This window comes from Haliotis asinina, chromosome 7, assembly GCF_037392515.1.
Source record: "Haliotis asinina isolate JCU_RB_2024 chromosome 7, JCU_Hal_asi_v2, whole genome shotgun sequence".
Classification (NCBI taxonomy): domain Eukaryota; kingdom Metazoa; phylum Mollusca; class Gastropoda; order Lepetellida; family Haliotidae; genus Haliotis; species Haliotis asinina.
Genome location: NC_090286.1, coordinates 21,681,394 through 21,694,724, shown reverse-complemented (window position 1 = coordinate 21,694,724; position 13,331 = coordinate 21,681,394). Strand labels below are relative to the sequence as shown.

Here is a 13,331-nt window from a genome sequence, read left to right as displayed (position 1 = left end):
TGTTCTGTCAAGAGACTAGTAACTGGATTTGGAATTCAATGATTTGAGTGTGACGTCAGGAAAGGCAGACCCGGGAGCCGTGCATAAAATGTCTGTGCTTTAATTTGAATTAGCACGGTGTATGAATTCCCGTAGATCTGAAAGAAGGAATTCCATATTATGCCGAACAGATCAATAAAACATTAGCCCCCATACATAAAATTCTACCGCCACCACTATTCCCATGAGTATTCCCGCCACCTTAACGGCTCGCACTTGTTTATATCACGCCGCTGAATAAAATAGTCCCAATAACTAACTAGTAATTTATTGTGTATATAGAAAGTTAAGTTGTTGTTTAGGTCTTTTTACGACTGATAGCGGATGTCTCATTGCATAATTTAACAAAAATGGATACAGTAACCCAAAGTTACACAATTCATTTTTATTGACAGATCGATCTCGGTGACGTAGTATAAATGCGCCATGTAGTAACAGACCGATCTTTGCTGGTTATGTTCTTGTTAGTAGCTGTGGTGTGGAAATTTGGTTACGTTTTCAATTTATTTCAGTGACATTTTCTTAAATTTAATTTATCTTGTTTGATGTAGAATTGTTAAATTTCAATTTGAAGAAACTGTCATTCTTTGAATATCATTTTGTAACAAAACTGGAGTATTTTCTTCACGGAGCCAAAGCCGCCAATATTTCACATCTTCCAAAGTGCGTTCACGCGCACATCGAGACTGCTGTTATTTTATTGCACAAACTCCGATATAATACAAGGATTATACATTTCTAAGGTAGGTGAAATTTCATGTACCGTTGTCATAAACTGTTTTTTCTAACGTGTGTAACACTTGAGTACGACACGCGATGAACACATGGGCCTTCGCCGCCGAGCAGATGATGTTTCCTTCATTCGTCTGCTGTGTTCCACAGCCCATGATCATGTTCTCTAAACGCTACCAGCCACCAAAACCTATATTACCAGTGATTTGGGAACGTAGACATAACCAAGTTTAATTGATGTTATGACTGCAGGTGATGAACGGCCATTCTGTCCACGCCTTACTTGTCAAAATTTCGCGGCTACTAGCTAACGGGAACAGAGAGGTGTGAGCGAGGCTATCGCGTGCCACCTGCCAAATATTGGGGTCGGCGGCACGTGGGAGCCTAGCTCGGCACGAGCCTGATGACAACAAAGCGGCATGGCTTTCATGTAGCTTGCCCGTGCATGACGGCTATCTTGCCCTGATGTCTGCTTATTGTTTATTTACTACTGGTCGTCTGTACCTGGATATCGTAAAATGACATTGAAATGCATTTAATCCTATTTCCAAATTTACAGGTGGGCCATAAATACTGACTGGCATAAACACCGCCCAGCACATATATGCTCAATATCACCTATACAGGCCTACATCGTTTCGTTGTATCCAAATTGTAACTTGACCTGTTGTTTGAAAGTGCCAGCTGTTCACACCTCACATGATCATGCGTGGTCTGTCATTGTAATAGTGACTATTTTCAATGCAATTTTGTAGCGTTGGAAGTATATTAGCCTCAGTATAGAATAGATTTAAACAATTTGTTAAAGATCTATTACTAACACATAGTCTCCTGTGAAATCAGTGTTATTTGTAAGCAAAGTATGCAACTGCTCTCTTTATAATGTTGCTTTGTGTCAGTCTTGTACAGAACATTATTTCTATATACCATATATCTTCTTAAATGTTCCCTTTATAGCTTTTATTTTAAAAGGCATCAAAGAATGAAGGATTGTAAAAAATGGAATTGATAATGAATGGCTTAGGAACTCAGGTTCTTTCAGATATTACTCTAATATTCAGGATTTGACAGGGGAACTGCTAAAATATACACAATATTTTCCAAATACCAGCACTTTTACCTTTGAACAAGAGTATGCCATACTAGTGATGATGCCCCTCAACAGTACATGTTTATGTTGAATGTGTTTTCAATGTTGAATGTTATGCCTGCAAGTAGTGTACATGTTAAGGATGGAGTACACATGTTGAGCATGAGACTAAGTTCATGATAATGTCCTTAACTCCTAAATAACATTAACGATGATGAAAGTGGTCCAATGTCTATGATGCAATCAGTGTGAGGAGGCTTCTTCTAGCTGACCAACCGCTGCTCTTTGTCAAGCTTTACATATCATGTGAATATTCAAATATTACTGTAAACTGTTAACCAATAAAGTCAAAGTGGTAGAGCCCTTCTGTTCAAGTACCACAATCACTGACACCCAGAGAGACATTTGGCGTAGTCCCCCTCAACAGAAGCTGGCTTTATCTAGGAACAATTTGATTGGCTAGCAGCACATCAGTATTAATTTTCTCCCTCTCGAGCTGCTATTTATGTTGAGGTCAGGCAGTGAAGCCTGTCATTCATACAGTTGACTGCTACTGTGCACACAGCTAGTAGTCTTCTCGGACCTTTTTTCCCTTTTTGTTCTCTCAGTTATTTTAGGATATTCTCAATGCAGGTATGTACTTTTGTTGTTGCCTTCTGTTAAAGTCGATGTTTTTCTCTCCGTCTGCTTCAGTGGTGCTAAACCGTTAGCTTGCTATTGAATGTGAAATAGTGGCACAGCCGAGAACAAAGGACCTTGATCCATCTGCAATAATGGCACAAAACTGCAATCAGTCTAGCTATCCTTTGTGTAACCCTTGTATGGTAAGTATGTGTAAGACAGAATCATATCACATGTGTTAGTTTGGTGTATTTGCTGATGCTAAAGGGCTTGTGAATCTGATTGTAACAAAGAAATGAAAGCAGTTTCACCGATGTAGAGACCATAAACAGCATTGATTTTTCCGTGGGGCTGCCATGATACAGTGTTGCCATGGCTTGGCTTGATATTTCTGTTTAATGGTATCTTTAGACATGTCTATTTTGACTAATTAAATTGTCAATCTGACCCACTATGGTATTTGAGCAAGCCCAAAAATGCTGTGCTGTTTTAAGGAGTGCTGTGTATGTGTTCTGTACATGAAGGCCATTTTATTTGTCCTACAAACTGCCAGTAAATGTATATAATATTTGTATTATCTGCTTTAGTAAGGTTAACAATACAGTATTACGATTATTACATTTGTAATGTTGCCTGCACAATATGTGACTAATTCATCCCAAATGGACAAAAAAATCTACTAAACACATAGTGTATAATTTTGTATTTGTGATGTTTATGCTGAGGATATTCAAAGGTCAACTAACCATATTATTTCTCTATATTACTGACAGGGCTCCCTAGGGTTCCATGTTTCGTACAACTTGAGAATGTCATGAGAAAGAAATATTGACAAAATGAAAAAAAGTCTTAAATGTGTTTGTTGATGGATATTACATACCAAATCTGGCCTTAAAATTGTGATAAATGCTATCAGGAAATGTTGTTAGTTTATTAAGAAGGGACTGCAAAATGATTATTTTTGTATCATGATTTCAGATCACACTAGCTGACGGCCACAGCATGATGGACCCACAATCCCAGGTTGGGGTGGCCGCCCATACACAAGTAACAAATGGTGGTACTACCTCACCCACAGATTCGCACTCGGATGATCTCAGTAAAACAAACTTGATTGTGAATTACTTGCCACAGACAATGACACAGGAGGATATACGATCGCTGTTTTCTAGTATTGGGGAGGTTGAGAGCTGCAAACTCATCAGAGACAAACCTACAGGTAATTGTTACCTCCTAGTATCTGTATGCAATCTTATAACCATTTCCAGTTTTGTAGGATAATTCTGTGATCAACTTCTAGGTGTAGACAATCAGTAGTGCTCCCTGCCCATCTGCTGGTTCCCACCCCCACTCCCCTTTGTGTAGTACACAGACAATAAGCAGGGCTCCAGCTGTCTCCATAACAATGTTGTCTGCCAGCTAATTGAATAGAAACTCATCGATTCAGTGTGGAATTTGCTATAAGATTTGAATTTGAAACTAAAATTCTGTTTTTGAGGTGCATTTTTTTAAATGAAGTTGAGCATATGGGTATTTTTTATCATTGTGTCTGATTTAAGTGTTTTCTGGTCTTATTTGTGTAGTACTTAGAGAACAAAGTGATCGTTGTTAGAAATAGGGAGGTGTGGAAATTCATATGAAGTTATTTTGAGTTCAGGAAATAATAGGGTTTTTGAATTGAGTAATGGTGATAGTGAATTCATTTCGGTTGTATTTAGATTTACCTGGACATTTTGGAACTATGTGTTGACGATGAGTCGCTCATGAAGTTGTGAGTCAAACAAGTTATATTGATCAGACAATTCCAGAGCACATGCCCTAATAATAGAATGATCTCAGTAGTGAAGTGATGCTGTGATGAGGTGTGTCAGAATGAATCAACAGCGCACTGTACTAGATAAGCCATTACAAATTGATTTTGAGTCATCGCTTCTGAGACAGGAATAAGTCACCAGATCTGTAGATTGTCACCTAGGTTATTGGTGCACACAGAATACTGCTATGAATAATGAATCAGATAGGAGTTGTCAGTAACAAAAGGGCTGCAGTGGTATAGTGAGTCAGTTGATTATGGTGGCTCTCCTCACGGTTCAGGGATTTCCAGCCAGGATTAATAGTGTACTTTAATTAAGGGTCGAAATCTGTCAGGAACAAGATAATAGCATTTGTATTGAGCTGCACATGATGGCTAATGAAATTAAGATGGAAACATATGCCACATTTAATTATAGTGTTGCTCATTACTCAGACAGGTGCTTTTCAGCATTCTCAATGGTTCTCATTATTGATTTTGGAATATACAGTATTTAATGGTACACACAGTTGCTGCAACAGTTCTGAAGCATGTGTCTTGTGGGAATACCATGTAGTTGACTCATGCTCAGAGAGCCTGAACAAAAACTCCCTGGTCTACTACTAAGAAAACCACTAAATGACAGAAAGGAATGAAATCTTGCTCAGGATGACCCATATTTCCAGATAAACACATACAGCATTATTCAAACCCCTGCACGTGTAAGCACTTTGTAAGACCCTCTAAAATTGTCTATAGTGTTGTGTGATACAGCCCCGGTGTACTAGATAAACTGGAGTTTAGGGGCGAACATGGAAGTGCCATCCGTGCTGATTGCAGGCAGCAGATGGGGCAAGGAACTTTGATAAGAGGTTTTCAAGATGGGACTTGGGATGTTAGTCTTAGAGTAGATCACCAGCGGGATATGCGATAGTTCAGATCTAGCTCCCTCTGCTTGTTTTTGCAGCAGAGTGCCAGTTGCCAAGCTTAGAGTGAGAGGGAGCACATTTTCCTTCTGTTATCTTTGTGCTTATAATGGAATCTGAAACTTGAGCAAAGTATCACATTTCTGTGTTCAACCATGCAATGATTTTTTTTTAAAATATGAAGGGATAGGTTTGTGCACTCGAGTGTAGATTCTTGTTCATTATATGCAGAGTTTAGACAATATCTTGACAACCTGTCTATTATTCTGCACTTATATCATCATGTTTAATATGTTCGTTCGATGTTGCATGTCCATTCAGAAATGAAATTATATATACTGCCTGCTCTGAACTTTCAGTTTCCACAAATGTTCTTATACATTCAAATAATCATTATCTGGTAACAAATTAAAGGATGTTTTCATGAGTTCATGTAAATGATTACTTTTTGTTAGCTAGGATACATTTCTCATGTTGTGAATCCTTATTTTCATTTTACTGATCCTGTAACAATCTCAAGTTTCCCCTTCAGGACAAAGTTTGGGGTACGGGTTTGTCAACTACAAGCGGATAGAGGATGCAGAGAAAGCCATCAACACACTGAACGGACTGCGGCTACAGAACAAAACCATAAAGGTACTAACACCTGCTTTTCTGCATCACATGTAATAAACATCGTTTTCAGTAAACCTTTCTTTTCAATTACTGCATAATTTTGTAACTGCATCATTTGAGTCTTAACTCTTGAGTTTGGTAATGGGACATTGCATCACCATTAGAATTGATTTTTAATTGAAACTTTTCTCTTATTTTTTCCAATCTTCCTGACAATTTGTTTTAAATAGAGCTCATGCAGGTTTTAATGAGTGACTGCATCATTCTTGTACTTATATGTATTAATAATGCCAAAACAACACTCCAAGTCCAAAAAGGTCATGTGACTCCTGTCGGCACTCTACTAACTATATGTAGTAGTGTTAAGGTAATTTTAGTTGATTCATTTGATTTGTTGATTAATCCTTGAGCTCTGCACCGCCCACCTTCATCAACATCCAGCCTGGCTAGAAAACTGAACCTGTCACTGGTTTGGTACATGGCCTCATTTGCTGCAGGTGCTAAGACTGGCAAAAACGCTTTCCCCTTTAGTAAAGATCAAGCTACTTTGCAACAGTGCAAAGATATACCATACAATGGATTGTGCATAGCACCCAACAAATGAATAGTTGGACACGCACACACAGATTGGGAAAGGCAGGGACCATGGGCCAATTTGCACATTAAAATAAAAAATGGCCCATTAAAATTTTGAAGTTATTGATATTATTGATAAAAAGGCAGTGGCCCATTCTTAATTCAGAAAATGGCTAGTAATCCTGAAAGAGGCCAATTGTCAAAGTTCTCTATACCAATTCCTGCACACAACCCAGTACTGCTGCAGCTCTCTTACACATGCATAATTATGTTTTCATGAAGAATCTAGTGACAACAAAAGTAGTGATTCAACTGGATCCAACAAAGACATGACACCCTGTTGATAGACAGCTGTCTCAGTATTACTGATACATAAATAATGTGGTGCTTATGTTGTCTATCACACTCTGACATGACCGACAAATTGCACATTTCATTCAGCTTCGCACATTCTTGCCTTTTTGACCTCATGCAAAGAAATAACAAACTGCAAAAACAGTAGGTGACTGAAAAGGAGGGAAAATGGTGAGTATCCCAGCAATTCTAGCAAGCTGTGAGACAGACATCTCAGGTATATAAAAAGCCAGTAGAGAAATCGACAGAGAGGCTTACCAAGTCTGCTGTGTGGACAAATCATAGATGTTCACTTCTAGTTTATGGCAGACTGGGCAAGCCCTGGACTTGGGATGACAGTGGATGGTGTAGTGTTGAGGATTCTTTGTCTTCTGTTGCTAAATTGTCTCACTTCTACAGCTGCTGTTTTTCAGTTATTTATGTTTAGTTCTGTTCTCGGCCGTTCTCTCCAATTTCTGTTCCCTGGTTTCTTTCCTGTTGATTTCTCCATCACTGTTTTGTTTTGCATTTTAAGTCTCTTCGTTAACTTTCAGGTGTCGTATGCTCGACCAAGCTGTGAAAGTATTAAAGGAGCAAACCTTTACATTAGTGGCTTGCCAAAATCTATGACTCAGTTGGACTTGGAGAAACTGTTTTCCTCTTGTGGCAGTATCATAACTTCAAGAATACTATATGACCAAAACACAGGTACTCTATTTGGATTTATTTGATTTTGTCAATTTATTTACTTTGTTCAACAATTATTTGTAGGTATCATATGCAAGACCGAGTAGTGAAAGTATAAAGGGTGCTAACTTGTATATATGTGGCTTGCCCAAGTCTATGACACAACAGGATTTGGAGAAGTTGTTTTCACAGTGTGGAAAGATAATAACATCCAGAATTCTGTACGATAATACCACAGGTCAGAGTCTTTCTCATTAGTCTGTGTGCATGATGGGTCTGTCCGTCAGTCCAGCCTCCATACCGGGCAGTTCAACGTTCATTTCGTTTCCGTTGACCAATATTTCACTTCTGTTCTTATGTTATTTTGTTAAACATAGTTGGAATGCGTTGTTTTCCACTTGTTTTTGCTGGATCATCATTTTCCTACTAATCTGCATGATTTGATAACACATTTTACTTGTGCAAGATTTACCATTTCATCTGATATGATTTATCTACCTGAGCAGATTGTTCATCTTACATTGAAGTAATGCATATGTTTCTGTATGCTTGATGTTCATTCAGCGTTGTATGTTTCCAATACAAGTGGCTTGTTCATCATATCTGCATGGATGTTGTTCAAGAAGTTTTGTCAAATGCTAGATATTTAGTGTGTTATTGCACTTCTTAAGTTCAGTTTGAGATACAGGAAGTTAATTCATCCATTACTCAAAAAATTCTCATTAGTAAAGATTTTTCGACAGTTTGACTTGTTCAGGGTCCCACTGAAAGAAGTGACAAAGGTTTTGATTTAAATGTGTAAGCTAGAGGGACTTGTAAATTCATTGTAAGAAATACCTCCTCTTGTTTGAAGTTTATCTCTAGGTTAATTTTATTTGGTAATTTCAATACTTTGTTGTTTATTTTGGCAAGAAATGTTGAGTTTGTTGTTGTCTGTTTGTGAAATATTTTATTCCAAGGCATGAAGGAGGAAAACTTCGTTGAAAATTTGGTTTTGTTTCTTTGGTTTTCTCATCCTATTGAAATGGTCAGATCCTTCTTGACAGTTGTGAGGCAGTAATTCCCAGAAAATGTGTCATAGTTTTGGCAAAGAAATACACATATCATTTATAAATGTACCATATGAGGTATTATTCCAAAAGTCAAAGTACACCCACCCTTACTTTACACTTGGTTAGTGCCTACATTTATATCAACATGTTTGTTTTGTAACACTTGCCATATTTAGTTTGTTACATGTTTATAATTGTATATTTTCAATGTACATGAGTTAAATTAATTTCCACATTTAGTTGTCATTGTTTATTTGAATGTAATGATACAGTAGTGGTGTTTTCCACTGTCAGTTTGCATAACCAATTACTTCCCAAGCCAGTTGTTTCAACTTGTTTGTACTTGATGGTGCTTGTATATATATTTATCTATATCAAAATGCTTGGTGTAGTTGAGATATGCTTACACAAATATATAATTATTTGTCAAGTGTATTTATTGTATATTGCAGTTGTAAACTTGATCACTCTTTGAATGCAACATTTACATATTTAGCCTTGTACTTAAAGTTAAAATTGAGCTTTAGGATTGGTATCCATAGAAAGCTAGAAATATATAAAGACTGTATGTGATTTATTCCATCAGTTTCATTAAGTAGGGATAATGTAGATCTATATTACTCAGGTAGTGACAGGATGCTGCTTCCCTATTTCAGGTTTATCCAAAGGGGTAGGGTTTATTCGATTTGACCAGCGAGTGGAAGCTGAACGAGCAATCAACAAGCTGCATGGGCATATCCCAGAGGGGGCCACTGAAGGAATCACAGTCAAATTTGCAAACTCCCCAAGCTCCAACAAAAACATGACAACACTTACACCCTTAGCCCTAGCAGCTACCTACGTTTCCCCAACACGGAGGTACTATGGGCCCATTCATCATCCCACAGCAGCTAGCAGATTGAGGTATGTGACCACTTGTCTATCTGGATCTGTTCATGTTAACAATTAGGAACCTCTAAGGGGTTCAGAATCTTAGTTGAAAGTACATTACACAGTAGTATAAATTTCAGAGTGTTGGGTTCTTCATGAATATGTTAAAGAATGAAGGTACTAATTGAAAAGCAAAGCAACAGTTCATGTTTATATATCACATGGCTGTATTTTCAAGCCCCCTTTGAACAGAAGTTTGTTTTTAAATCATGCAAATATGATATAATATTTTGGCCCTGTATATTGCAGATATTCCCCAATGGATTCAGGCTTGTTACCAAACACAATCCTTCAGACAGCATCGGCAACAACTAGTGCATCAGCTGGCGCTCTGAATGGCACAGGATGGTGTATTTTTGTGTATAACCTGGCGCCGGATACCGAGGACAGTGTTTTGTGGCAGTTGTTTGGACCATTCGGTGCAGTGCAAAGCGTCAAGGTTATTAAGGATTTCCAGACCCAGAAATGCAAAGGATTCGGATTTGTCACCATGACCAATTACGATGAATCCATGATGGCAATACAGAGCCTCAATGGCTTCAGTCTGGGAAATCGCGTACTGCAGGTGTCGTTCAAAACCAACAAATTCAAGGCGTAAGACAAATACGTCTGATCATCTAGTCACCCCATACATTTCTACAACAAAAAATTGCGGACTTTCATTCGTCATGGGCAGACATGACATGAAGAACTTCGATTTGTTTATGACTGCCTATGAAAGGTAACATTCAGGAAATCCATGACGATAATTTGCATATATGGAGTCAAATTTTCCATTACCTATCAAACTGAATCATGGGAGAATCTCCTAAGAAAACCACTTGTGTTCATTACTCTTTGTGCATAATTTATTTGACCCTTTTTTCGGTGTATATTGAGTTGTCTCTATTTAATATTTGTGTTGATATTAAACTAGCTTTTTGTGTCTTAGGAAGGCTGGAAGAGCCAGATCTGTGAAAAATCATATCGCATAATTTATTATCGGTTTTTGAGAAATGTGCTTACAGTGCACGTAGCAAGCTCAAGTTTGAATTGTTTCAGTATTGTTCTACATGTTCCCTCAGTCCATTTATTTATTGCATTATTTATATTGGATCCACGGTTCTTTTGTGGGTTATATTAAATTTTGGTTTATTTGATTTTGTTGTGTCTGTTTTGTCTTGCATGAGCCTATACTTTGATAGGCCCATCCATTTTATTTTGTTACAAAGCGTGTTGTACTAATCCATCGTCTCCTACTTCCAATTCTTACTGTCTGATGACAGTGTGAAAGTTTGGAACTAGCTTGACACAGAACTGAATGTATAATAGCAACCACTCACTGAGTTAAGTGCACCCTTTTTGATGCCAATCATTCATAACTTTTGTTTGTCTGAACATTTGAGTTGGAATGGGAATGAGTTATTCGTTCCAGTTTAGTTTTATTTGAAGGCCAAGTTTTCTGATTTCCGTTCTCTTCGTTTCTTTAATTTCTGCATGCATTTGAAGAATAACAATGCATGTTTGAATTAATTGGATATTTCAATGTTGATAATGAAAATGAATTTGTTGGAGATATCCCGTCTCATATATTTTACAATGTTAACTGTATGTATACTTTTCATAGGCATTTCAATTTTACGACCATACATGCTGACGTATCAGGTTTCGGATCTTCCACACTCAAAACTGTTGATGAATCTATTAAGATTAATTATTAATGAAGAGGTCACAATTTCATGTATATATTATATATATCCGATGCAATAGTCATGGCATATTCATCAATTACCACAAAACATTTTTTAATTAAACTCATTTGTTTTGGTCATATTTGACTGAGACAATTTACACATTGTTGAATGTGTATGAAACATTCCGGAGAGAGAGAGAGAAAAAGACAGACTGTGGTATGCATATGCCCACATACATTGCACAATGTGTGATCATGCAGGATAGATACTTGTGTATATATTGAACAGCCTTCATGCTAAAATGTATAAACTGAGAAGGGAACAATCTGTATAAAAGGAGCAGTGCACAAATGTGATGATTGATTCTAATTCCAAGTTTATAAAAGTTTTTATACCTTTAAGAGAAACCATTGAATATATGTTTGGATCATTTATTGCTCTTTTTTGAAGGAGCGAACGTTTTGGCAGTCTTGTTGGAAACTGTTTATGACGTATAATTGTTCTATTTTATGGACAAACAGCAAATATTCTTTTACATAGACTTCCAAACTGATGTCTCCTTGTAGGCCCTGAGGCCCAATTATATATGCAATCCCTTTTACCCATTTTAATTGTTGGAGACTATCGAAAATAATAGTGGTCAGTGGAATTTGTTACATGTGTTTTTTGACAACTATGTGTGGCCAGAACTACACTGGCATATCTTCTAGTCTTGTTGCTGATCTAGACCTATCATTATTCTTCTCCCAATTTACAGTTAAATCATGTGCCAACTATCCGACAGTGCTATATATGGTAGATTTTCTGTTCCATGTTCTCAAATCTGTGCTGTTCAAATTGCACATTTTACCAACTTATTTACCTGTAGTACAAGCAAGAGCAGACAAAAGTTATGCATGATTGTTTGACCCGGATCAAGTCTTATTTCACTATTTCAATTTTCAATTTGTCTTCAGTACCCAACTGAAGTTTGACAGGAACGTTGCTATACCTCCTTGTGTGAGTGTAGCTTTTTCCTGATAGATTTATTCAATTTATAGTTTCATCTTATAGATTTTATTGTATTCTTGAGAGTTTTCAATTTTCAAAGTTTTTCTTGTTCAGTGTTTTTTCTTGTTTGAGAATTTTTTCTCTTGATTCATTCCATGAAATAATGACATGGGGTTAGACTTTGTTAGGATGGTTGTTTCCAAGGGTAACAATATAGTGTTGTTGGGTTACGCAGTTGCAGAGGAATGTCCAACAAAGTCCCACCCAATGAGTTTAGAGTTTCAATTTCACCGTCTCTGTGTGCTTTAAAGCTTTGCGTTTGTATCACTTGTAGTAGATTGTCTCGTCCCCCAGTTGCTAAAAGAATCAGTATCCACCAAATCAAAATGTGCTCTCTCTCCTCTCTCTACTTTCCAGCAGTATGTATTGTTGTATCCAAAGACAAAGAGCTCCGAGCTGTTGTCATTATTCGTAGTTTCAGTTGTATTGCAATATTTGTACTTTTACATGTGAAACTATTTACACAAATAAAAACTTGCAAGAAATTATACTCTCACATCATTTCTTATTTCTCTTGTGATTGAGCATAGGTAAGACTTAATGACCCACCCATCATCCTCATGTTCCCTACACCAGCTTATGTAAGTTTGATGGAAGGTAGTACTGCAGTAATTGCTTGTGTAACATGTTCTGTTATATATGTATGGATAGACTAAACATGAATAAAGTCACATCATTCCTTCATGATGAAATGATCGTGTCATAGCATTCAGCCTGATTGATCTGTGTCGGATCCTTACCAACATATATTTGGTAATTCAGATATTTTAATTACTTCCTTGACTAGCATTGAGCCCGATCTGTGTCCAATCCCTACCAAAATATGTTTGGTAATTCAGACAGGAATTTTATTACTTCCATGACTAGGAAGCGATCACAGTGTACTAATAGTTTCATGTCACTGTAATCTGATCCGGTGACTTCCTCTCCCCATACCATGACTGCTTGGCTGTGTGACTGAAGAAAATGTACTAACCATCTAATATGATATTGAGGTAGCCTTAGACAGGGTGTGTTCATTCTGCAGCTTGGGCTAATGCCAGGCTTTCTTAGCATTAACCAGATTAGTCCCTTGATCATTAAGCTACTTAGTTCTAAACAAATTAGGTATCTTTTGGACATCATGCTTTTACTATTGAGAGAGCTGTTGTGGTAAACTGTGACTCTGCTTGCAAAGCTGTATATATTTTTGTCAGCTGTGATTTTGAAAATGGT

General features: G+C 37.2%; 1 protein-coding gene across 7 annotated transcripts; it reads left to right on the top strand.

Annotated features, from left to right (window-relative positions):
• Positions 1-440: 440 nt before the first annotated feature.
• Positions 441-12,604, top strand: LOC137290479 (ELAV-like protein 1). 7 transcript variants are annotated; one of them, XM_067821442.1, is made up of 7 exons: positions 441-782; positions 2,555-2,685; positions 3,461-3,701; positions 5,733-5,836; positions 7,279-7,432; positions 9,120-9,366; positions 9,643-12,604. In XM_067821442.1, exons 2-7 carry the CDS (start codon positions 2,635-2,637, stop codon positions 9,989-9,991), a joined length of 1,146 nt encoding a protein of 381 aa, XP_067677543.1. In that variant the 5' UTR covers positions 441-782; positions 2,555-2,634; the 3' UTR covers positions 9,992-12,604. The 7 variants fall into 7 exon arrangements, with proteins under 7 accessions (XP_067677543.1, XP_067677544.1, XP_067677542.1 ...); XM_067821443.1 differs by lacking the exon at positions 7,279-7,432 and adding an exon at positions 7,496-7,649 and having other exon boundaries at positions 444-782; XM_067821441.1 differs by lacking the exon at positions 7,279-7,432 and adding an exon at positions 7,496-7,649 and having other exon boundaries at positions 467-782; positions 5,721-5,836.
• Positions 12,605-13,331: the final 727 nt, after the last annotated feature.

Coding starts and splice junctions, on each gene's coding strand:
- LOC137290479 (XM_067821441.1), top strand. CDS start 2,635: ATGGCACAAAACTGCAATCAGTCTAGCTATCCTTTGTGTAACCCTTGT. Junction 5,837..7,495: donor TACAGAACAAAACCATAAAG/GTACTAACACCT, acceptor AATTATTTGTAG/GTATCATATGCAAGACCGAG. Junction 9,367..9,642: donor ACAGCAGCTAGCAGATTGAG/GTATGTGACCAC, acceptor TGTATATTGCAG/ATATTCCCCAATGGATTCAG.